The 27,365-nt window shown below is 33.1% G+C and overlaps 2 protein-coding genes across 4 annotated transcripts; both read left to right on the plus strand.

The window, feature by feature from the left end:
- Positions 1-9,895: 9,895 nt before the first annotated feature.
- LOC131633085 (MADS-box protein SOC1-like) lies at positions 9,896-21,211 on the plus strand. Its single transcript, XM_058903795.1, has 8 exons — positions 9,896-10,264; positions 10,521-10,707; positions 19,761-19,845; positions 19,965-20,026; positions 20,123-20,222; positions 20,289-20,330; positions 20,517-20,558; positions 20,677-21,211. Exons 2-8 carry the CDS (start codon positions 10,526-10,528, stop codon positions 20,845-20,847), a joined length of 684 nt encoding a protein of 227 aa, XP_058759778.1. The 5' UTR covers positions 9,896-10,264; positions 10,521-10,525; the 3' UTR covers positions 20,848-21,211.
- A 152-nt stretch (positions 21,212-21,363) lies between these two features.
- LOC131633084 (protein FAR1-RELATED SEQUENCE 5-like) lies at positions 21,364-25,917 on the plus strand. Of its 3 annotated transcripts, none has more exons than XR_009293222.1 (6): positions 21,364-21,491; positions 21,876-24,120; positions 24,207-24,287; positions 24,383-24,734; positions 25,217-25,415; positions 25,515-25,917. XR_009293222.1 is itself a non-coding variant. In XM_058903794.1 (4 exons), the coding sequence occupies exons 2-4, from the start codon at positions 21,883-21,885 to the stop codon at positions 24,674-24,676; spliced, it is 2,613 nt and encodes an 870-aa protein (XP_058759777.1). In that variant the 5' UTR covers positions 21,364-21,491; positions 21,876-21,882; the 3' UTR covers positions 24,677-25,148. The 3 variants fall into 3 exon arrangements, 1 of the variants encoding a protein (XP_058759777.1); XR_009293223.1 differs by having other exon boundaries at positions 24,383-24,721; XM_058903794.1 differs by lacking the exons at positions 25,217-25,415; positions 25,515-25,917 and having other exon boundaries at positions 24,383-25,148.
- The last annotated feature ends 1,448 nt before the right edge of the window (positions 25,918-27,365 follow it).

The raw sequence follows: 27,365 nt of genomic DNA on the forward strand, positions 1-27,365 counted from the left end.
TCAAATCATATAAGTCTCACGAAAATACTTTACTAAAAATAAACAAATACGGTGAAATACTTCATAAAACAACATAAGTGTCACAACGACGATAGTTTAGAATCGAACTCTCTAATTAACATAAACATAAATGGTAATCATCATTCACCCTGATGGTGGAGACAAACACAAGAAAGGGGGGGTTTGAATTGGGTTTTCAATAAATTTTCCTTTCTTAAAACTTTTGTGCTGAAGCTTAAGTAGTTGCTATTCATTAGAAGCTTTAAACTTTTACTTATCAGAAGCTTAATGTTTCTCAGAAGCATTTAGCCTTCTTTGAAACTTGAGTCTTCTTAGAGCTTATGACCATTAGAAAGTAATAAAAAGAAGTAAATAACACCTAATATATTCTGGTTCACTTGAGAAATCCTCAAGCTAGTCCAGTCCACCTACCAAGGTGATTTTGCCTTATACAAGGTCTTAATTCACTATAACTAAACTGATTACAATTGCACAGGAAAGTGCCAGTGACTAACGATACAATGCACAAGCAACTGCAGGTGACTAACAACAATTCACGGGCAACCGCCGGTGACTAACACACAATGACATGTTCAGTGATCTGATTTAATAGATATAACATTCATTGACCTCTATCTGGAATCTGACTACCAAGTCATCCAAGAGGATTTTCTCCACAGTGATCTCACAAGAGTTTGACCTTCACTCGGTCCCTGTTGAGATATGATTATCACTAACCCAATAAGATCTGACCAACTTGGTCTCTTATAAAGATTTCCATATTGACCACAACCATTGTTTTCTTGAGCTTATGACCTTCCCTCGGTCTCTCAAGGTATCCTCAATATTCAGTTGATAAACTTTGTGTTTACATGATTGCTTCTTCTAAGCATATTACATAACTAATTAAGCACATATTTTTTAACACAGTTCTGAACAACAACTTCAATGTTAAAACAATTTACATGAAGAATCCTAACCTATAACACAGTACGAGCAACAACTCTTGTGTTCGTTACATTATTCTACAAATATGTATGTGATTGTATGTTGGGTAGCATCTTATAGTGGTCTTCTTCTTCATCTTCATGTTGAGCAAGTCACGAGCAATAACCCCTTGCTTCTTCTAATTTCTATCAAGATATATATGATTAGAGTTGAGTAGCATCTTGTAGAATCTTTTTTCTTCATGTGTTGGTCTTTGTCAATCAGTGTTGGTTGAGTTCCATTCAAGCCAAACAACAATTTACAACTGCAACGACAATAACCATTATAGCAGTATGAACATCAGCTGTAACATCAGTAGTAGTAATAACTTCAGTAGCAATACCAATGGCATCAATGGTTACAACAACTACATTTAAATTAATGGTTGTGATGTGATTAACATGGGTGTTTCCAAAAATGTCGTCACATTTGTTGAATGATTTGGTCTTCTTTTATAGCTCTCAAAAGAGATGTTGAAGGATAAGAAGGTCCATTTGACTTCCAACGGCTAGTTTCCAAATGGATAAAATCAAGCATTACTATAGATAGTACTTTCCTTTGTCTTGTAGCTTAATACGTTGTGAGTTGGTGGAAGACAGCTTCTGTAAAATAGTACTCCCTTTTGATTATAGTGGAATTTGTAATGTACTATTGTATTATTTTCTTCTTGACCGAGTTCTTTGATCTTATCTTCAAATAATGTACTTCTGGTTCTGAAGTAGCAAGCTTGGAAGAGATCAACTTGTCTTCATCTTTATGATAATTATTCTGATATGTAGTTCAGAAACTACTTTGTTGTGAAGTATATAATCATTATCTCGTAAAAGTCAGAGTCTCGTTTATTAGAACTGGTAGCAATAGCTCTTCTGAAAATCGATACTCGAGTTCTGATCTGGAGTGGTCTTGTGATGCTATAGCTTGTCCAGATTTTGCTTCAAAATCCTTTAAGAATTGGAACATTGTTTTCCAGATATATAGGCAACAGCCAATCTGACAATAAATTCTTTCATTATTGAGAGCACTTCTGATTCTTGGATCTTGGTATCTAATATTTTGCTTGATTAGCCCAGTTATGATCTTCAGTACATCCTTGAGTCTAATCTTGTATTCATGGCTTGACCTTTGATGTATTCACAATCTTTGACTTTGTCTTAAGAATTTAGAAGCAACAACTTTTCTGATGAACAAATCTCGACTTTGTTCTAATGAACAAATCTCGACTTTGTTCTGATGAACAAAACTCGGCTTCTGATTTTGACTTGAAGGCTCGGCGTTGTATGTTGATTTATGATCTTGGAACAAAAGCTCTAACGAAATTCTTTCTTTTCATTACTTGTGACTTCTGAAGCGACAACTTACTATGAGAAGCACACTGCAACTCCACTTTCTAATGATTATTCAATATTCTTCAGAACTACCGATGTTCTTCAGAATCAGATGCAAATGATGTTTTTGAGTCGCTTTGCTTGTTTTTTATGATTCTTCACGGACAACAATCCAGAATCTCTTAGAACACAATATCTGCACACTAAAGAAACTTATTAGAAACTAAATTGTTACACAAAAAATATATATATTGTTATCGTCAAAACATAGAGACTTATTGTAGCAACAAATCTTGTTATAACACACCCTGTTCCGTATTATAGATCTGTGCAACATAATTCTAAGAGCACAAGCAAAAGAAGAAAATAAGAAGAGCCTCAACACCATCCTCCATCTCTAAGCAGCTAATCAACTATATGCTTGTATGCATTCCAAAGAGAAGCACATACCACAACAACAAATAAGTGAGAATATGATCACATAATACATGGTGCATAAACAATCAAAGTAGATAACCACATATGGATTCACACACATGTCAATTGTTCAACATAATAACAAGTATTCATAATTTAACACATCACAATCTTATGCATCTATTTATGCAATGCGACTTGTAACACATCAACTACTCATATGCATGTGATACCGACTAAATATTTGGCTCTTCATACGAACCAGGTTCCAATCAAATGCGAACCTAACTCATCACCAAGCTCCAAGCCTCGGACCAAGCTTGGGACAGCCACAAGTCCCCTCACAAAGACTTATAACCAGCCTCTTTCACCAACAACAACATATGATGCATGGCATACAAGTCAATGCAACTCAACAACAACTACAATGTTTAAGGTCCACACCGACTGTAAACAACATGCATTGGCAACAACATAATAATCCCGCAATAAATTATTATTCAACAATCACCAACCGCAACAACAATAACAACATAACTATTTTAGAGTCATCATCATTTATCACTCTCATACAGCAACATATACTTATCACAACTTATAGTCGTTCAACATAACATATTCTCAATACAACTCGAGCATACACTAATTCTCCTAAATTAATATTTAATTTTTATTTGTTTGTTATGTTTTGTTTAGGAATGAAGCCAAACATTAGTCATCTTAGAGCATATGGATCAATGTGTTTCAAACATGTATCGGAGCAATTGAGGAAGAAGCTAGATGATCAAAGTTAGATCATGGTGCTCATAGGTTATCATTTGACTGGTGCATACAAATTGCATTTTCCAACTGAGGATAAGCTAGTGATCAATAGATATGTTCTGGCGGATCTTTAATACACAAGGCCATATATTTGTCAAAGTTTCGAATTGTTGAGCAGATTTATGAAGAAGCCACGGGAGTGTCATCAAACTGCAGTCTAGAGGGTGTTGAGATACATAAAAGATACTATCGATCATGGTGTGCTGATCTTGAGGCAGAAGAATACCAACACAAATGCAGAAATACATGGCTACATTGATTCAGATTTCACTAGAGATCGGGACGAGAAGAAGAGTACTGCAGCCTACATATTCATGATTGTAGGTGCTCTAGTCTCTTAGAGCTCAAAGAAACAAAGCATTGTGGCTTTGTCGTCATGCGAAGCTGAGTACGTGACTCCATTATATGCAGCATGTGAAGCAGTATGGATATAGATGCCTCTAGTGGAGCTTAAGATCATGGTACCTAAGAAAATGAAGTTGTTTGTTGATAACAACCCAACTATCGACCTAGCCAATCACCCTGTGTGTCACGGTCGAAGTAAACACATAGAGAAGAGGTATCGTTTCCCAGAGATCAAGTAAATAAAGGAAAACTTGAACTTGAGCATCGCAAGACAGAATGACAGCTAACTAATATACTCACCAAGCTTCTGAAGAATATAAGGTTTGATGAGTTGAAGAGAAGCATCGTGATGAGAAGCCTTGAAAGCACGAATTAAAGGGAGTGTTAGAACGTGTAATTCATGGTTTTAGTAAGCAAGTCTATGTTCGACAATGTTGTGTTCGACAAAGTCAAAGTAGTTGGAGATGACATAGTTAAGATAGTTAATTAGAGTTAGCTGTATTAGACAGAGTCGAATACAACATATAGTTGTTGTGTCGAAGTGTAACTTATATGTTTTGGGTTTTAGTTGCCTATAAATATGCATGTTATGTTGTAAATTGACACAACATCTTCTCTTTTAATAAAATTCCTTTTTTCAATATAAACTCTTCTTTTTCTTCTCTCTTTCTTCTTCTTTCTAGAACCGTAATTGTTTCATAATGTCTCCTATACAAAATTTATTTATGATTATAGGTAGATTAGAATTTATGGAAAAAAGTTGGTTAGTTTGAACTTAAAGTTGAGAAACTTGATTATTTTGGTAAAAATTTCAAGAGTTTAATGGTTATGCACTGACAGTGAAAAAATGTTTCACACTGTCATCCAATTAGAATATAATGTTCTGCCCTGTCATACAAGTTTTTTTAATTTTTCAGTCTGACTTGTCCTGATTCGTGATCGTCATTGGCTGACAGTGTAAAACCATTTTACACTATTAGTGTATATCTTTTTTTCCAAATTTCAATAGTTTGATATACAATTTTAAAAGGACGGTAGTTTTTGTGTGTGTGTGTATATATATATATATATATATATATATATATATATATATATATATATATATATATATATATATATATATATATATATATATATATATATATATATATATAGTTGCAATATTCTCAAAAGTTATGCATCAATATTGAACTTAATATTTCATTCAAGTGCACATGCTTTGATTAACATGATTATGCTAGGTTGATGCTACACAAACCAGGGCCGGTCCTTTGAATTTGGGTGCTTTGGGCAAAACAAAAGAGTGGTGCCCCTATAATTTTTTTTTAACAATAAATATATAAAGACAAAAGAAATAATTGGATAAAAAAACAATTTCATTTGATTTTGTGCAAAGAGAATACAAGTATGGATCTTTGAATCAATAATTATACTACATCAAAACATAAACCACTATAAAGAGAGTTATTATTATTATTATTATTATTATTATTATTATTATTGATCCGATCTTTTTTCCTATAAAAAAATTGACCAAACCTTTAAAACTATTTAAATATCATCCTTTTAGCATTTTTTGTTGCAAAATCGTTAATAACTTGGTCATAATCAAGGTTCTTCAAAAAATTATTTTCAATTGAAATCAACGCAAGACTATTTAATCTATCTTGTGACATTGTAGATCTCAAATAAGATTTTAATAATTTTAATTTAGAAAAACTTCTTTCAACAGATGCAACAATAATAGAAATAATATTATTCTATAAGCTATGCATGCATTAGGAAAACAACTAAAAGTCTTTAAAGAACTCAAAATCATATAGCTTGATTTTGATTCAACTGTTAAAATTTCTCTAATAACTTTCAATTTTTCAAACAAAATTTCACCATCAAGATCAAGAGAATCGTTATGTTTTAAACAAGTTTCAAGATTTTTACAACATGCTTTCAAGTCCCTATCGGATAATGATCTAAGACTTTTAATACTAAACAAGAATCCAAAAATATTTGCATATGTGCTATACGGATCAAATATTTTATCAAGTGAGCCAATTGTTTGATCTACAATATATAAGAAATAATGATTTCGAAAAGACTCTTCAGCAGAAGATTCAGTTGTGTGGGTTGAGATGGATTTTCATCATAGTGTTGTTTTCTAAGAATTTTAGTGCCTCAATTAAATTATTTAGTTGCTAAAATTATGGATATATATTAATTGATTTTATTTTAGGAAAATTAATTGATTTTATTCTACACTATATTTTATTTTGAGAAATTACATTCTTTTATTAATTTTGATTTTGTAGTGCTACTATAATTTTGTTAGCCAGTATTTTAAAAAAAATAAATTCTAGCTAGTATTTTTATAATTGAAAATTTTACTTTAATATATATAGGGGTAAAAAAAATTAATTTTGGTGCCCCTAAAATTATGGGGTCCTGGACTCCCGCCCCGCGAGCCCGTGCTTAGGGCCGCCCCTGACACAAACTTCCTTGATTTTTTTACCTACCTGCCCCAATAATGAAAAGATAATACCAAAATGCCATGAAATGAAAAAAAAATACTCAAATGCCACACTTTTAGTTCACGTCCGTCCAGGGGTTGGCCGGACCGGTGAAGACTTTTTTTCCCCTGTTGGGGTCCGTCCAGGGGTTGGCCGGACTCTAACTGAGCCTTTTTTTTTTGTTTTTTTAATTTTTTTATTTTAATTGATTTAAATCATTTTTAAAAAAAAAAAAACGAAAAAAAAAGGGCCAGTTAGAGTCCGGCCAACCCCTGGCCGGACCCCAACTGAGGAAAAAAAGTCTTCACCGGTCCGGCCAACCCCTGGACGGACGTGAACTAAAAATGTGGCATTTTGGTGTTTTAATTTTAACATGGGGCATATTGGTATTATTATTTCAGAATAGTGGCAGGTAGGTAAAAAAATCAACTTCCTTCCCATTTCTTAGCCGGTCTACAATAGGCAGCGTGATCCTATATAAGATTAGATTACCATCACACCATAAGAGGCATTGTTGATTAAAAAAACGAAGATACTATAAAAGGTAGTCGTTCTGAAAAAAACAACACGATGGGACATAAAATTGATGTTAACACTTGCAGAAAGGTGCTTCGTTTTCGATTTCTTATTGGTCATTTCATGTAAGTTGCTATACCTACAAAGCTGACGTGTTCCTAACATTGTTTTGCGATTTTTTTACCAAACTACCATTCATTTTCAATTTATCATCTAAAATATTATACATCTCAAATTTTTTTCAGAATTCTTTTTTTACACTGTACGTCCCTTTGGTGGACACTATATTATTATTTTTTCAAATTTATTTGTTAATTACCTGCGGTTTTCTTAGAGAAATGTCTGCAAATTTTCCTGCGAAATTATATTCATATAAAATTAGTAGGAAATTTCGTATGAAGTTTTGCAAAAATCAATTTTCGTAGAAAAATCTGCAGAAAATTTCATATAAGTTAGTTTTCGCAAGAAAATTCGTAGGAAAATTAAAAAATAAAATAGAAGGATCCGCCCATTCAATTGGCGGATGCACTTCTAATAATTTTTTTTTTTTGAAAAAATAGTATTTGGAATTTATTTGGAAAAATATGATAGTTTGATATTTAAAATGAAAAAGATGGTAGTTTTGTAAATAATTCTTGTTTTGCACCACTATCTTCAAAAAAAAATTTTTAGCCATATATTTAATTTTTTTGAATTATATAATAATTCATCCTTATGAGTGAGATTGTAACTCAATTGGTGTTGTTTAGACGATATATATTAAACAAATATATTATTGTTAGAATTTTGTTGGAGATACGTTGGAATTAAATCAATAATAATTAATCACATATACTTGTTTTATATATTATATAATATATTTTAGTGTAAGATAGAATAGATAATAGGACATGTTAGTATCTGAGAAAAGAGATTGTAAAAATATTTGAATTTATTGAGAAAGTTTTTATTGGTGGTTATCCTAAAAGTTAGAAGACAAACAATGAACGCCTAACAGCTTGTAAGGTTCTTTCTCAACCGGTACTGCTAATGCCTTAAATACTCTTTAGATGTGGATAAGATGTATACGACCTATGTTGGGGCCTATAGCCTATATATATTTATTGGGAGATGACCAATTAGGTTCCCATTATTCCGAAATGGGTCATTCTGGCATACACTAATATGAGAGTTTATATCCAATTAATTAATTAATTAACTATTAAATAGGAATATAATTGGCCTTTTAAAATTTATCTAACCACTTAATCAATTAAATCTCTTGATTTGATAAATAGCTAATACAATTAAAAATATACATGCCTACATAATAATAATCATCGAAATATGATAATTAAAAAATATTTAATTATAAAATATTCTAACAATTTTCCACTTGAACAATATATTTATAAATAATTATATCACAATTCTTTGGGCACACATCCGAATGTTGTTTATATTTACATTCCAATTTTACAATCTGGTGCACCTTATACATCAATAATGAGACCACCGCGACTATCGTCACTGATGTATAACGTAACAGAACATCGACGACCACCACATCAATAAATTTGATGACATAGATCGATATGGATGAGTGACGTAGAAATTTCATGTGCTGTGATCTTTGAATCATGTATATTTTCAATTGGTCCATCTGAAGTCTTTATTGAAATCAAACTAAAGTTTTCAAATTTAATATTTGCACAAATGATACAGAACTGGTTGTCACAGTAATAACATCATAAATTTTATTTCTGCAGAAAATCATAACATAGTTTGTTTATTTATCAAACCCAACAATAGAACATAAAAGAAGAGAAACTCCTACTAATCTAAGACATCATTAGTGGCAACAACCATATTAAAGATCTTAGTTGTCAAATCTTTAATTGGTAAGTCACCTAGCATAAAGTTTCTATTTATATGTTCCATCCTTCAACAACAATAAGTTATAAGTCAATGAACATTATAAAATAGTTGTTGAAACAATATCATACTAACTTACTCCCTCCGGTCTCAAATATAAGCAACAAAAAAAAATTTATAGTCTTAAATATAAGCCGAATAAATTTATAATTATTATATTCAATGTCACTAGAAAGAGTGTAAAAGTTAAATGGACTGAGATATTCTTCTTAAAGGTGAGCTTTTTGTAAATTTACTTATATATGAGACCGGAGGGAGTATGTTACAATATATCCTTAGTAATCTCGTTGATAATTATGACTACTCTAGTTTATTATCTTTCATGCTAATTTTATTTTCAACTGAGACATTTTTTTGAATTTTTTGATGACCGGAGGATGTATCTAGGATAGCATAAAATCAACAATATTGGCAACCATGTATTATATGTTCTACTTAAATCTGAAAAGTATTGTAAAATTAAGAACACAATTAAAATATGAAAAATGCTAACATGTGCCCCAAAGACACAAGTTAATAAATTATTTGTAAAAATATTTTTTTAGAATGTGTGCAATTTAATTTTTAAAACTTTATATATGATTTTATTTCAGTCAAATTTTTTAATTGAAGTATGATTAACATATGTCCTTGGAGCACAAATTAAGAGAACCCTTAAGATATTAACAACCATGTATTAACTGTTTTTAAATAACTTATGAACTTGTCTTGGATTCTGTGCACACTAATATTGTGTTTTAATAACCGGATGTCGATGAATTATGAGTTTTAGTAGTAAAATCCAAGTAAAAATGTTCATTTACCAACAAGCAATTGAAACCAGCAAAGCATGAAATATATATATTTTTACTAAAAACATGTCATTAATAACACTACTACCTATATCTGTGCTGCTCCAAAATATAATCCTGCACAATAAAAAAACATATATCTGTCCTTTCTTTCCACATACATATATAAATATATTTTCTCTTTCCTTTTCCTTTCATAGAAAATTCCGCAGTATCATTTTCAGATTTCTTTTCACTAATATAGATATTCCTTTTTTTGGCCAAGTAGAGTCTGGTTTCACCTAAACAAGCAAATTATGAGGTTTCATTTTTTAATATAATTTCTTTTGGTTAATATGGTGGGGTAGCAAGATGAGATGAGGTTGATTAATAAGGAAAGGTAGGTTTGTGTATTTTCTTTCTCTCTCAGCTCAAAAAGAAAGTCAAATACAAATCCAACCCTTTTCTTCTGAACTCACCTCAATTATCTATCACTACTTTTAGGGATGCATAGTTTCAACTTTCTTTTGATTCTTTATCTATTATTTATTTTTACTCTTCTTTTCCTTTTTTAGACTCAACCCTTTATTTCTATCTCTTCTCTTCTTCATTTTCTCAATATTTGGTGCAAATCTGTTTCCTTTTGAAGTTTCTTTTCTTTCTGGTAAGTTCAGAAAACTCACTTCTTTGAAATGAGATATAAATCTTTAACCTAGATGATTATATAAACCAAAATATAATTTTATTTGGTTTTTTTCCTTCTATTTTTTCAGTAAATGACTCTAATAGATCTCTTTCATTTTTTTTTTTTCATTTCCTCTAACTCTCTAGATCTTAAAAGCTAATATTTTCATCCTCTTTTCATATAAGTATTTTCTATAATTTTCATACCATTTTTCTTTGTTTTGTTGTGATTTCAGCAAAGATGGTGAGAGGAAAGACTCAGATGAAGCGTATAGAGAACGCAACAAGTAGGCAAGTAACATTCTCAAAGAGAAGAAATGGTTTGATGAAGAAAGCTTTTGAGTTATCCATTTTGTGTGATGCTGAAGTTGCTCTTATTGTTTTTTCAACAAGAGGGAGACTCTATGAATTTGCAAGTTCAAGGTATGTGTCATGTTCATGTACTTGTTTTATATTTTATTTATAACTACTTTGTGCTCAATTTGTGTGTGATTAAATCTGATAATGTTTTTATTTATTGATTTATTCTTGTACTTTTCTTTTATTAAAGATAATGTGGTGTTTTAATATTAATTAATAAAACGAAAAATGCAACTCTATTAGTTAATTTTGGTGATGTGATATATTAGAAAATGTGCAGTGTACTCAAACTTACGCATCTAAGTACAAAGTGACAGAGAGATATTTTAACTGAAAAACGAACTTGAAAATAATCTAAATATAAAAATTTATTAATACTTTGTTTTTTATATGAGAAAGACTTAATTCATATCAATAATAAGAATATTTTGAGTACATGTTAGAATATCGATAAAAATATGGAAACTAGTAAGAGATGGAGCCAACCATGGCAAAGCACGTACAACTTTATTAACATGTCATCTAACGAACATAACACGAGAGTTCATAAAATAATGAGGTAGCAAGCGTTTAGACTCATTGATAATCTCTCCAAACTCTGACAAACTCAATTGCTGACTATTCACATTATCTACTACACTTTTAGAATTCACCTCAAAGTCCACTCCATCAAAATTGAGTTCATGCACCCATTTGATTGCTGCTAGAAGGCCTAAAGCGTCCTCTGTATCAACCTCGGTAATAGGTGACATCTCGTACACAAACACATATCCATACTTCATGAAAAGTCATTGAAAAGGAAGCATCTATATTGCATTTGAGATGACCTGCGAAGGTTTTCTCCATGTATTACAAATTTAATAAATATCTCCTTGTTTGCTTGAGAAAGACACTTACTACAAGAATTTATCTTTTTCTAGACTCTTTTATATATTGGAAAGTGGATTTTCTACTTCTTCCAATTCCAATCACGGATGGTAGGCCAAGATACTTTCTTGTACCCCAAACATGTTGAATCCCTAGAATATTTGCTACCTTGTTAATGGCTTGACCATTTCTTCAACCCATTTCACTACAACACGGAAGGCCTACGAAAGCGCTTATTTTGGACTTTAAAAGCGCTTTAAAGCGCTGTGAAAGCCAGCGCTGGCGTAGGTAACAAAAGCGCTTCTAAAAACGCTCTGGTAGACCCCCCCCTATAAGAGCGCTTTTCTGGAAAAAGCGCTCTGATATCCCCCCTACTAGAGCGCTTTTTCTGGAAAAAGCGCTCTGATAGCCCCCCCTATAAGAGCGCTTTTCCAAAAGCGCTTTCGTAGGTTGCGTTTTTTATTTTATTTTTTATGCTTTTTTTTATAAACCTATTATTTTTATAATTTCTAAACCTGCATTTATGGCAGCATTCTTTCATGAACCTGTAATTTACTATTGTTATCCCATAAACCTATAATTTACAATCGTAATCCCATTATTTCAGTAATCTCATTATTTCAACAAAGAAGCGATTTCGATTATATACTAAACATGCATTATAATTATACCATTGTAATTAATCCAAAATATATATACACCGATTCATATATTTCTAACATGAAAACAACTAAACCAATTCACATGACATTATAACAATAAGAAAATCATCCCTAAACAACTAAATCAACTAAATCGGTCCTAGTCCTGCAAAGTCTGAACATCTTCAAATGACTGAAAATCTTCACAATCTGCAAAATAAAAATAATATAATCAAAATAAGATTATTATTATATAAAGGCTCTAAAATAAGAAGGTAAAGAGTAGAACGAGTATATATATATATATATATATATATATATATATATATATATATATATATATATATATATATATATATATATATATATATATATATATATATATATATATATATATATATATGTCGTGTAAAAAGAATAATCAAATTAAATATATCAATAAATACAAATTAATTTATTAATATTTAGGACTTTATATATCTAACTTGAATACATGGAATGGAATATCATTTATTGTAAATTAGTTCAACAAATTTTGTACATAAAGTTTACCTTAAATTTAACACAGCCACGTCATATAGCCCAGAGGGATAAAGCAATATAGATCACTAACAATAATCCTGTCACAGACACCCTCAAGAACAACATTAGCTACATGTTATTGATAGGAACATTATTAGAAACTCAACCAACAGCATGTCAAACAATTACAGAATTTGAGAAGTTGTTACCAAATTGATCAAAAGAGCCCAGTATCCTTGTGAGCTTTCTACTATCTCTTAGCAATATAAGAAGTTTCTCTGCAACAACAATTAATGTAAAGTTCACAACCAATTGACAGGAAAAATTAGACATAAATAAAAGTTGAATTTTAACACAGATAGATACTTGTGCACAGAAATTAAGATAGAATAAATTAATAAAAAATGAATTGTATACCTTGTATGTAGAAAATTACGGTGTTGGTGTAAGCTAGGGGTGTATGTTTACTCAATCAATAAATGTTGCAATAATGAGAAGGGGTTGTTGGACTAGAAATTTGAAGGTTTTGTTGGACTTAACCTGCATCGCCTCATTTCTATCCAAGTTGTATTGTGTCACAGAATATGAATCAAGTAACTGTACCCCGAAGGATCCTGCCACAGAAGACTTCGGGTACAATTACTTGATTCATATTCAGTGGAACATAATCGGCAGGGGCACATTGTGTTCTATCCTTTACCAGTCCATCCACTGTTTGAAGCTCAACCTACAATAGAAAAACGTGATTATTACTAACTACATATAGAAAATCTTGAATCATGTAAAAGTTGATGAAACAGATATCCCTTGTAGGTCTCATTATCAATAACATCTTCTACTTACTTGATACATGTCTTCAATACTCTAAATCACTGATAAAAACCTAACAAACTTTGTCTTCAATACTCTAAATCACACCGATAAAACCTAAATCACTGATAAATTAAAAAAGCCCCAATAATATTAACTATAACCCTAAATAAAATCTTACACAACGAACTCGGGCAGCCATGAACATGAACCAAAACCAAAATTCAAAGAGAAACACAATATCATTCAAACTCAACAATACACTCTAAAGACATTTAATCAAACATGTAATATGCTTCATTCTCAAATTGCAGTGCAACTGTGCAAGGTAAAGAAAAACAACATCCCTTAGTTGAAACCCTTAAAACTAAACCCATAAATCATTCACAGAAAAATAAACCCAGAAAAATAACAAAAGAAAATGAACCCAGAAACTCACCGGCGGTGAGGTTCTGGCTGAAGACGGAGGAGAAAACGAGTGTAGACGGAGGGACGCCGACGGTGGTGGATGGCACTGATGGTGGTGGACGGAGGGGCGATGGAGGATGATGAAGATTCAGTGAGGGTTTTAATTTCGCGTGCAGAGAACAGAAAACGAAAGAGAGAAAGTGAGAAACAGTAACCGGTGAGAAGCGTGTTTTTGGTTTTAACTTTAGTAATAAAGGCTACTAAAGCGCTTCTGGAAAGCGCTCTCATAGCCTGGTCTATACCAGCGCTTTTGACTAAAAAGCGCTCTCATTCAACCCCCCTACAGCAGCGCTTTTGAAAAACGCTTTCGTACCCCCCCTAAAAGAGCGCTTTTGAAAAGCGCTTTCGTACCCCCCCTACCAGAGCGCTTTTGAAAAGCGCTCTCATACCCCCCCTACCAGAGCGCTTTTTAAAAGCGCTTTCGTACCCCCCTATAAGAGCGCTTTTTTAGCGTGTTTTTTAATTTTGTTTTTAGCGAAGCCGATACCAGCGCTTTTTCCTAAAAGCGCTTTCGTAGGGGTGCTGCTAAAAAACAAATTTGGTATAGTGTTTCTTCAAAATTTTAGATATCTTGGAGAAAACCTTCGCAGGTCATCTCAAATATTTGCTACCTTATTAAATTTCTGCAAATATTTTAGATTTTTGAAGATTAATGGCTTGACCAGAGGCTTTTTTATAAGTACCAAGAACATTTTTCAACATATTTACTTCATTCACATAAACTTCAAAGAAAAGAAAGCAATCATCAGCAAACAAAATACGAGAGATATTTGGAGCATTTTTACAAATTTTAATGCCATGAATATCCCCTCAGCTTCAGATTATTTAATAAGTGGTGAGAGACATTCATAACATAGAATAAAAAAATACAGAGACAAAGGACCGCCTTGCCTTAAGACACGTGTTAGAATAGTAGGTCCTACAATTAGAACCGTTCATAATCACAAAATAATCCACAGTTTCCACATAAACATTATCTATCCTATCCATTTTTTAATGAACCCCATCATTATGAGAAAATCCCTTAATTAAACTTAGACAATTCGGTCATAAACTTTGTTGATTTCAAGTTTAAGAGCCACCTCACCAGCTCCACCTCTCGTTTTTACTTCATATAATGAACCACTTCAATAATTGCCATAACATTGTCGAAAATATATCTCCTTGGAACAAAAACCGATTAGTTATTTTATATGCATTTATCTAGAACTTTTTTAAGTCAATTAGCAAGGACTTTAATTATCACTTTGTACAACACATTGCATAGGGAAATTGGTCTCCAGTCTTTCATGGAATGTTGCTCGTCAACTTTTGGTATTAAAGCAATGTTTGTTATATTGAGGCTTGTTGGGAATACACTAGATTCCAACCATGAACAACTTGTACTAGAAATTTATCGACCACAAGTATTCCAGAAATGGAGATAGAAACATGGATTGAACCCATTTGGACCCAAACATTTGTCATCCTGCATAGAAAAAGTGGGTCCAAATGGGTTCAATCCATTTCTGGAATACATATTCAAACCCAGTTTAGTCAACCACACATTTTCAAACTTTAATATATTGCAGGTTCTATTTGATGTCAAATTTGCTTCACAACAGAGAAGGATTTGATAATGATATGATGTGGTGACAGTTAAATAATTCAATTTTCACTACTACAAAAAACCCAATTAACAACAGTTGGGAAAGTTATATAACAACACGGGCCCAGGCGTTGTTATGTAGAGTGTCGTTGAATATATGATACTTACTATAACAGTCCAGTAGCCGTTGTAATAATATAATGGATAACGCGCTCCCTATCCCAATGTTTTTCCAAAAGACCATTGTTATAACTTTAATGGTCCTGGGTTCGATTCCCAGCTGCGCCGTTTTGATATTTCTTTTTTTTTGACAGCGCGCGAGATATTCTTTTCTGTTGTTAGATTTTCTGCATAATTAACAAATATTGTGCTGCTTTTATAATTAATCCCATTTTTAATCTGTATTATTGTTCACCATATCACAACATAAAAGAAAATTCACATTTGTGATAAAGTTACCTGAATAATATTACTTGTATCATATTCATAATATCACATAATTTTATCATATTCAATTGTACCAGAACAAACAATCTACAGTTTACACATTACATAACATCACATAATTGTAACTTGGTGTTTCGATGTCTTGTCTCTTGGTGTCTTGACTCTAAACACCTATAATTTTAAATCATTATACTTGTTAGTAAAAATACTTGGAAACTATAACATACATGAATATATTATGAATAAAGAATAAATTACGTACTTGTTAATTTTCTCAAATGCCTTTTCATGATCGATTCGAATAGCATGGACAACATCTCCATCAACTTCATCATATGAGGTAGGAACTTGTGTTGTGTAAGAAGGTGTGGACTTAAGTTACGATAAGGATGATTGGGTTTTAGAAATTTTCGATGCCCAAGATAAACGGTCTCTTTTCCTAACTCAAATTGGTGATAACAAGTATTATCTTCACAAATAGGACACACTTTATGTCCTTTGACACTATATCCAACCAAGTTACCATAAGCAGAAAAGTCGTTGATTGTGCAAAATAAAATTGCACGCATCTTAAACTTTTCCCCAGAATATGCATCATCAACTTCAACGCCTTCATCCCACAAGAGTCGTAACTTATCAATTAATGGGCTTAGATAAACATCTATGGTTGTCGTGGTCCAGAAATCATCATACTTAACAGTATATACTTGCGCTTCATGCATAACCAATGAGAAGAACAGGCCACGAAGAATGATTAGTGCTCAGATTACCAAAGGGGTTCATTCCATCTGTGGCAAGCCCAGGCCTAAGGTTTCTTGGCTTAACTCCAAAATTCAGAAATAACGAATCAATTTTCTTCCATTGCAATGAATCAGCTACATGGCGAATATTTCCATCACGATTCCTTTCATTTGCATACCATATAAGATTCTTTGCATCATTTGAATTAGCAAAAAGTCTCTTAAATCGTGAAATTTTTGGCGAGTATCATAACATTTTAGCAGGAGGATGCTTCCTACTACTATTGTCATAGTCATTGTCATCAACATTGTTGGCCTTCAGCTTGTAACGCGACACATCATATTTCGGAAATTGATACAAGTCTTCATACTATTTCCTGTATAATATGCAATCATTAGGGAAATCATGTATTTTGAGATACTTCAAACTCATTGGACACAATATCTTTTGGCCTCATAGCAACGAGCCAGCAATTCGTTATCTTCTTGTAACATTTGCTTTAGCAATTCAAGTAATTCCGTGAAAATTTTATCCAACCGTCCATTTTTTTGCCTTCAGATTAAACAACTTTAACACCGCCGACAATCGTGTAAAATTTATGCATGCCTTATATAAAGGAGTGTCTTTATCACTACACAAGGTATCATAAATATGAACATTCTTAAAAGAAGATTCCCCAATATCACGGAACATATCCTCTAGTTGATCCTCCATATATTCATCTTCATCAACTCTTTGACTTTGTGGTGCCCCTCTTTATCCACCTCACCATGTCACGTCCATATTATATAATTTTGACATATACCATCACAACAAAGGTGCTGCAATATTTCTTTGTACCCTTATTGATATTTGTACAAACAACACTAGGACAATAAAAGATACCATTATTGTCGGGAAGAAGTTTATTAGAGTATTCAAGGAATTCAAGAACTCCTTTTTCATAAATCGGACCTAACCTATCGAATTTCATCCAACTACGATCCATAACAACTTCTGAAATTTATACATGTATAATAATGTGAATGAAACACCAAAATCTAAACCTAAAGTAAATCTAAACCTAAAGCATATGAAAAATGTACTATCGTACTAACTTGAGCATATATACAAAGAAAAAAGGAATAAAGATGTTGAAGAGTACAGTACTTCGAAGCTGAAGAATCTTATGCACGTAAGGAATGAAGATGTTGAAGAGTACCGTACTTCAAAGCTAAAGAGTCAAATGAACGAAGAGGTGAAGATTTGAGCATATACAACATAAACCAAGAAAAAATAATGAAGATGTTGAAGAGTACCATACTAGGAAGGTGAAGAAACAAATGAACGAAGAGGGCGAAGATTTGAGCTCAAAATCAATTGATACAAAGAGGGTAAAGATTACGCCACCTCTGTCGTCTTTGGATCGCTTGTTCACCTAGGGCGTCTTATGAAAGAAATATGAAATAAGTTTTGTTTTAATTTATCAGTAAACCCTTTAATCGCGGTTGGACAAAGCAACTGTAGTGGAAACTTAAGTCCTCTAATAACGGTTGGTGTATTCGTTGCTGATAAATCATTTACAATTTATTTTTAAAATAATGGAGATTGGTGACACACGCTTAATGTACTCTAAAAAATGGAAAAAATGTAGTAGCTGGGAAATAAAGCGTGTACCCATCATTTTTTACTACGGTGTTTAAAATCAACCGTCATTAAATTCTTGTTTATAAATCTAGCACCTCACTTGGCGCGAAAATTTTAACATATCACTACGGTGTATATGAATACGTTGTAAACATGGCGTTGTTATTTGCGCGTTTTGTAGTAGTGTTTGCTTCAGAGAAAAGACGACAACAGACAATATTAACTAGTACTCGTTCTAAATTTTTTTCAACTCCACTATTTGAACCCAGGCTGTTGAACCAAGTAAAAGGATATCTCTGCATATGAACATCCACCAAATTTGCGTCTAAAACAACCTACCGGAAGCCATTAATCAACCAATTTGGTCGTTCAACTCTCCCTTTTTTCTCTTCAGATGAAAGAAGATCATTAAAGTTACCTGAAATAGACCACGGTAAATTAGAGCTACATGAGAGACGAAAGGTTAAATCCCAAGAATTTCTCCTACTGTTTCCTTTAAGGAAGCCATAAACACATTGATATAAGTTTGATCTCACAATATCAAAGGTCGGGTTTAACAGAATGAGCTAGACTCCTACAATATAGCAAATCAATATTTAAATCACATTAAGAAGATGTATCCACATAGTATTTAACACTATAGTTTTAAATTTCAGTCTGCAACTGCAATCGCGGCTACAATATTGTTGATGCGTTAGTTTTTGTAACCACATCAAACTGCAATTGCACTGTAATTTTAAAACACGTGTATGACCACATTATGAACAACATTTGACGATTCTTATTATGTTTGTTTAGTTATTTTCATCAAAAATAAAAAAAATTAGAACATCAAAACTCATTTTTCTATCTATTCTAACAAAATTTCTTAACATTAACTGTTTATCAATTGTATATTTCAAACACCTCTCAGTCAAAATTCACGACGCAATAGTCTTAATGTACATGCAGCAAATGCAATGACCGTAATCACATCCGTGACCGCAACCTAAATTTTAAAACCATGTTCAACACGTCTCAAACAGGACTACTTTCAACAGAGGAAACTAAAAGAAATATTTGTTTGATCTGACGCATGTTTATGTACATATTTATTTTTGTATAATTTCTTGCCGTATTTTTTAGGGGTAGTATCGTTTGTCAAACCCTAACAAAAGAAAAATCTATGTAATCTCGCAATATTAAGACAAAAATTACATATATTATTTTGTTCAACAAAGCAATTTTCTTGTTTCTGCCATCGAAACAATCTTATTTTCAGAAATCAATTATAGCTTATTGTTTAGCTTACATTTCACTCTGGGAATTACTTTTTATCAAACCCAATTTCGGTTCAACTATTTTATGGTAAACCTTGAGGCCATTATGACTCTGAATTAAATTGTAACATTGCTTTAATCTTGCAGCATTCTAGAAACAATAGAACGATACCGCGGTCATAACCGGATTAATAATGCTCCAACAACATCTGATTCTGTTGAAAATACTCAGGTTAACTTAATTACATATATTGTCTTCCTTTTCATCATCTAGAATTTAAATACCTTTTTAGATGCTTGTTTAAATATAAAATTTCATATATACCGAAAAGTATGTATATATTATTACAGCATTTGATGGAAGAAGCAGAAAACATGATGAAAAGGATTGATCTTCTTGAGACTTCAAAACGGTTAAACATCTCAAATTTCTATTCACTTTGACCAATACATCTACAATATTCTATACCTAAAAATATGTTGAATTTGCAATAATTTCACACCCTCAGGAGACTCTTAGGAGAAGATTTGGGGTCTTGTTCAATTAATGAACTACAAAAGATAGAGCAACAGTTGGAGAAGAGTATAACCAAAATTCGAGCAAAAAAGGTTAGAAAGCCTATAAAATTTTAAATTTATAGCTTTTTTTTAACATATGAGCCTTCTAATTTTCAGACTCAAGTCTACAAGGAACAAATAGATCAGCTAAAAGAAAAGGTAAGCTATTTGTTGTTTACATATTACATTTGCATCTTCATATGTTGCGTTCGCAATTGCAATCTAATGTTGTTGCGAACACTCCCATAATTATAACCAGTGTAGTTAGTTACTTGTCTATATTTATCATTCGGAGTTCATGAATACATTAATTCTTATTAAAATCATGTTTTGAATGCAATTCAGGAAAAAGTCCTAGCTGATGAAAATTTCATGCTCTCTCAGAAGGTGAATTCACTCTCTATCTGATAACTTTAACTTTTGGCATCAAACTTGAAACATTCTCTCATAGTTTTATGAATCTTTCGGTTATTATGGAATAATGAAAATCCAAATTCTTCTGCAGTATGATAGTTATTCATCACAGCATGCAAAAAAAGATGGCAGAGAAAATATAGCTGAGGCTGAACCTTTTGCAGATCAAAGTAGTCCAAGTTCAGATGTTGAAACCGAATTATTCATCGGTCTTCCAGAATCAAGAACTAGGCGGATTTCACCAAATTTGAGGACTAATTAATCCCTCTGACCATGCAAAAGATAATAAAATTTATTAGTCATTTTGATTTTTTGTTAAAACTGAAACAACTATACATATGAAAAAGTAATTCTATGAGTACAATAAATTAAAAACGATAGAAAACATTAAGACTTTATTGATATTCTAAAATAGCTTAAAATTAGAGATAAATATATATTTTTTTAGGGAAATTCTACGGTGCATTCGCCCGTTTGACTTCAGTGGTGAAGTCACTGTCTGACCAATCAGAATTAAGCCCTAAGCCCTAATAGTGCCACAGTGGACTGAAGCATTAAATGACCTTATTGACACTTACTGTGGTAATTTTATAGTTTATATATTGCAACTTAGTCCCTAACATATTAATATTGTTTTTAAAATGTAATATTTTTATAGACAAAATCAATTAAATTAAAACAAATTAATCAACTCAACAAATTAATCAACTCAACAAATTAATCAACTCATCTCCATCTCCCTCACTTCATCATCGTGAACAGAAATTGAAAATAAAAATTCTTCATCCATCATCTCATCTTGGCATTTTTTCCCAACTACAAACTCAACGCAACAGTTATCGTCTCATCTTGGCATTTTTTCCAAACACTGCAAACTCAACACAACAGTAAGCGTCCCATTCACAGGTTCGTATTGAGCACGCTGCTGCAAATGTAAATGATAAAATGGTTGTTATATTTGTTTGAATAGTTAAGATTTACTGATTTCAAATTGGGAATTAGGGTTTAGGATTGGGAATTAGGGTTTATGATTGAATTTGTTTTATTTACATGGGATTTATATTTGATGATTACGAAATTTTAATTTTGGTGGGTACCTTTGAATCAGGTCGATTGATTTAATAACGTAATAAGGAATTGTGATTGATGCTTGAAATTGTTTTCTGTACATGGGTTTCCTATTTGATGATTTGGAAATTTCAATTATGTTAAGTATCTTTGATTTGAATAGGAAATTAGGTACTGTGATTTATGTTGATTTTTGGTGTGTTAACAAATGTGTTAATTCAGGTTTACCATGAAAAACACCGACCATTATGATTCGTACGACTATCGATGCCGTGACAGTGGTACATCTGATTCTGAATCCGACAATGGTCGGGATGACAGTAATTCGGTGTCCAGTGCGTACCAAGGTTCAAGTGATGGTGATGGCGATGGCGATGGTGATAGTCACGGTGAAAAATTTGTTGAATTTGATGCAGTTGTAGGTGATAGAACAGTGAAAATTAATGCCCTTACTGCTGATGAAATTCGTGCTATGGAATTCGGTACAGTTGATGAAGCTAATGTGTTTTATTTCAAGTATGCTAAATGTAAAGGGTTTGCCATTAGGAAAAGTGATGTTAGGACAAGATCGACTGAGGATGGACAAACAATTATAATGAGGCAGTTTGTATGCAATAAACACGGTCTAAGAGATACAAAACACTTAAGGAGGCTTGATAGAAAAAGAGAACACAGACCTACGACCCGCACTAATTGTCCCGCTAGGCTTCGTGTGCATTACAACCCCCAGAAGGATATTTATGTAGTGACATGTTTTGAAGAGGCTCACAACCATGAATTAACACCATCTAGGTTTGTCCACTTACACCCCATTTATCGTGAGATTACTGCAGCAGATAGAGCTCAAATTGACGGTCTACAGTCAAATGGAATTAGAACTTGTCATATAATGGGGTACATGGTTGCTCAGAAGGGTGGACACGATCGTGTTGGGTTTACAAAGAAGGATCTGTACAATTATTTTGATAGTAAAATGCGTGCTAATATTAAAGATGGTGACGTTGCCGCTGCTATAAATTATCTAACTGTGAAGTCATCTACTGATCCCATGTTATATGGTAAATATGCCGTAGACATGGATGGACGAATGAAGTCTCTTTTTTGGGCTGATGGAAGCAGTAGATCTGACTATTTTTGTTTTGGCGATGTGATTGCGTTCGACACGACTTACAAGAAGAACAAATACAACTACCCATTGGTTATATTTTCAGGGTGTAACCACCACTCTCAGACAGTTATTTTTGGTGCTGCGTTGGTGTCAGATGAAACGACAGAGACGTATAAGTGGTTGTTGGAGTGTTTTTTAGAGTGCATGGAAAATAGATACCCAGCAGCAGTTGTAACAGACGGAGATGGGGCGATGAGGGAATCTATAAAACAGGTGTTTCCGGATGCGACACATCGTTTATGCGCTTGGCATTTGAACAAGAATGCGTCTGAGAATGTAAAGAACTCGGCATTTTTGAAAGATTTTCAAAAAGCCATGTACTCTAATTTTACAAAGGATCAATTTGAAGAGTTTTGGTCAAAAATAATTAAAGAAAACGGACTTGAAGGAAATCCTTGGGTTGCAAAAACGTACGAGAACAGGTCACTATGGGCAACTGCATATCTACGTGAGAAGTTTTTTGGACGTATAAGAACTACGTCTCAATGTGAAGCCGTCAATGCAGTCATCAAGAGTTATGTCAGGAAGAAAGGCTGCATTTTTGAATTTATGCACAATTTTGATCAGGCTATGAGATCTTATAGAAACAATGAACTGATTGCCGATTATAAATCAAAGTTTTCAGAACCTGTGATGACTACTCAACTGCGTGCCCTTGAGAGCCATGCTGCGAATGTTTATACTATGGAGATTTTCAAGGAAGTCAGAGATGAAATAGTGAAGGCTGGATCATTGATTGTTAAGGAAAAGTTAATTCGCAACGGATTTAAGACTTATCGATTTACAAAATATTGTTGTGATAACTATGACGTAGAGGTTGTGTATGATGGTGAAACACTTCAATGTGAGTGTAGGTTATGGGATTCTCATGGGATTCCATGTTCTCATATGTTTGGTGTCATGAAGGAAGAACATGTTAGTCTCATTCCCACCGGTTTGATTTTGTCGAGATGGACGAAGGATGCAAAAATTCAGTACTTGAACGTGAATTGTAATGGTTCTGATGATTCTAAAATGATTGAGCTAGCTCGGTTTGGTGCATATTGTTCTGCATTTACTGCCTTTTGCAATGAAGCTTCAAAAAGGGAAGGTGTTTATGGGGAAATAATGGGTGACATTCTGAAGTTACACAAAAAGTATTGCAGTACGGACGATCCTATTTTGGCATCGAACTCAGTTGTAGGTGATCCAAATATTGTGAATAGCAAAGGTGCTCCAAAGAAAAGAAAGAATGACATAAAATCTATTAGGCGATGTTCTAAATGCAACAGTAGAACTCATAATGCAAGGAGTTGTTCGGTAATTTCGAAAGCTATATTCTGTTCGTTTGAGTCAATCTGTTGCTCTTTTGATAAACATAGTAGTTTCTGTTGTATAATTTGCAGGTTGCGGAAAACGCGCCATCTGAACAAAATGTTGGTATGACGTCGCGGCCAGTAACTGATTCATTCAGCCAGGTTGTGAAGGTATTATGTTTTTTTTTAATACAAGCTCTGATATGCTGTATTAATTATAACGTGTTATTATTTGTATCACAAGAATAATTTGTTTGTTAAAACAGAACAAGAATGGAAAAAGAGGTCGCATTGGTGGAAGTAGTGTGCAAAATAAATGTACAGAACCACCGAACTCTCGTGGCGCGAATGTGACAGCGACTTCTCGTGCGGAAGTTGGAAGCACAAGCATACCCATGCCTGCAATGTATGGATTGCAACCCGTGTTGCCAGCGGTACAACCGATGTTGCATCCAATGCATGTACAACCGTTAATCCCACTATATCCAACGACAGTTGCGGAAAATTCGGGTTCGTGTTTCGGTAGGCCACAACGACTGATGAACAATGGTGGTACTTGAACGAGCAAATAAGTAGCTGTAATTTGACCAGGCATGACTTTGGAGGTGATTTTTAGTGGTATGACAAGGTTTAGGTTAGAATACATGCATCTATATAGGTTTTTTGTGTCATAGCATATAGTTTGTAAGTTCAGTGGAGTCAAATCAACACTGATACAGTTTATATGTTCTACTGTCAGTCACCTAATTCTATGAGTGCAGTAGTGGTTATATTACCATCATGCATTAATATTTTTTTTCACCTAAAGTTAATGCCATTGAATGAGGTTTAGGTTAGGTGTAACTATACCTATATAATTTTTCCAATATATATAGTAGTAGTACCACCAAGAGAGGAAAAAATAACATAAGGAAAAAAATCTTGTTATAAAAGTGAATTGTTAAGTGTTCTTGCTCTTGAGAAATGTCCAGTGGTGAATCCCACTCAGTGACTTCAAGTGATACGTAATTATGTTTATCATTTGCTTACATATTTGCGTTTACGTATAATTTCATTGTTTGCTTTGTAATTTTAATAGTTGCATGTTTATCTTTTTGAAGGATGGATGAACAATGGGCTGAGTATTTAGGTAATTACGTTTACGATGAGGTTGAACAGAATGTCGATCTCAGTGACATTGAAAGTGATGAAGGTGAAGAAGAGATGGATGAAAATTTCGGTGATCCCGTGGTTGAAGAAAATGGCATTTCATTCAATTATCGTGTCACTGCTGCTTGTGTAAGAGGAAAGAATGTTTTCGTAAGTAATCTGGACCGGTTATTTTAATCGACATGTTGGTATGTTAGATATGCATGTATTGGTAATGATTTTGTGCTATGAAACATATATAAAATGCAGCACTTTCCATCTAATGTTGCTGCCAATTGGTTATTGCCGTTGCAAACTGAGATAGACATTGTCGATGTTCATACCGATGCTGTTTACCCATGTGTGTTGAAGACTGGTAGGAGGCCAGGGGAGAGATATCTTTGCTTAGGTTGGTATGAGTATGTTAAAGCAACTCGTCTGAGGGCTGGTGATGTTCTTGAGTGCACTGTGGCAGATCCTCCTACAAGAATGTTTGTTCGTTTTATGATGTAATACGAATAATTTTAGGCGTATAATTAAACTTGGTTGAAGATGGAAAGTAATTTTCTTTGATGTTTTGTTAAGTAGTTGGTATGTAGTTTGTTTTGATGTTGTCTGTTTTGGTGTTGAAATGAATCAAATGTTGAGTTTCATTATGTACGTTTGCAGTGTAATGAAGTATTGTATCTCTTGTGTATAATATTAAATTAAATCTTAGCATTTTGCATCATTCAGTTAGCAGTTTACTCACTACAAATATTTCAGATGAGAAGTTTCTTTTTTCTATAAATGAATAATTTGTTTTCTGATAAATCAAGGCATTAGTAACAAAAGCATAAACAACAACAACAACCATAAATTAGGTCATTAGGAACAGAAACGTGAACAACAACAACCATAAATTAGGTCATTAGTAACAGAAACCTTAATCCGGAAAATACTTTGCATATTCATGCTTTTTCATTTTTGCACCCCCTGAATTTTGAGCATTGCATGGGTTTTTGCATGGATCCTTACTCCGTACAAATACTTTTTGATATAAAAAGTATATAAATCATGCAGATAAACAACAGAATGTGCTATGATTAATACAACCACAAAAAGGGCCCAATCTTAATAAACTGGGGTCAACCATAAAATTTCCCAGCAATAACAATCACTTACATTAAAACTTAACAAACACATACAAAATACCCAATATACTTCACTTCACATCACAACTAACATTGTATCTGGAACATTATAAATAAAACTTAATAAACTTCCATAATTGTTTACAATATAAAATTATAATATTACAAATAGTAACTTTCAAAAAAACCATTGCAACTATGATCCTCCTCGGTGCCCCTATGGGGTTGCAGCCCTACGCTCAACATATACCAATATTTCCTCCACCGGTGGGTATCGGATGACAAAATGGAGTTTGTCACCGACCTTCAAATCAGCTTTCCTTACGTAATCAAACCACGCCCCACACAGATATGTCTCCTTCTTCTCTTCCCTCTTCTTTATCTCACAGTAGTATGGTTCACCCTTATCACAGTCAAGTAAAACAATGTTTGAAATTTGGCGGAGAAGGCAACTATCAATCACATTTGCTGGAAATTGCTGCAAAGGTTTTCACAGAATGTCAGATTCTTTAAAATAAACAACTGACTTCTGCTGTTATAGGAAATCAAATAAAAACAAGACATACCATCACATTCTTGCGCATCTTCTTTGCATCAAACACTTCTCTAACCCAATACTCTTCATCCTGATTCACAATGATCGTAGTGTACACCCTGTACCAAAGCCAAAACATCATATAAAGCCTGTTTAGAAACTTCCAACTCAACATCGAAGCAACTTATTTCAATATAATATACGTTCAAAATAGATTTACCTATTGCTGTCGGATGATATACTTGTGAATTCATAGTCGACGCTTTGAGCATCGGGGGCTTCCGAAGAACCTATTGCCTTACCCTTTAGTTTCCCGTTACCTCCGGCATCAACTTCGCGATGACCTCCTCTCTTGCGTTTGCCTTCCATGCCCTCATCGATCACCACACCTTGGGTCGGACGAATTAACCTATCTTCGCTCTGCCAAAGTTTATTCTTTCCTTTCTCCACGGA

Source organism: Vicia villosa, unplaced genomic scaffold (genome assembly GCF_029867415.1).
Source record: "Vicia villosa cultivar HV-30 ecotype Madison, WI unplaced genomic scaffold, Vvil1.0 ctg.001069F_1_1, whole genome shotgun sequence".
In the NCBI taxonomy this organism is placed as follows: Eukaryota; Viridiplantae; Streptophyta; class Magnoliopsida; order Fabales; family Fabaceae; genus Vicia; species Vicia villosa.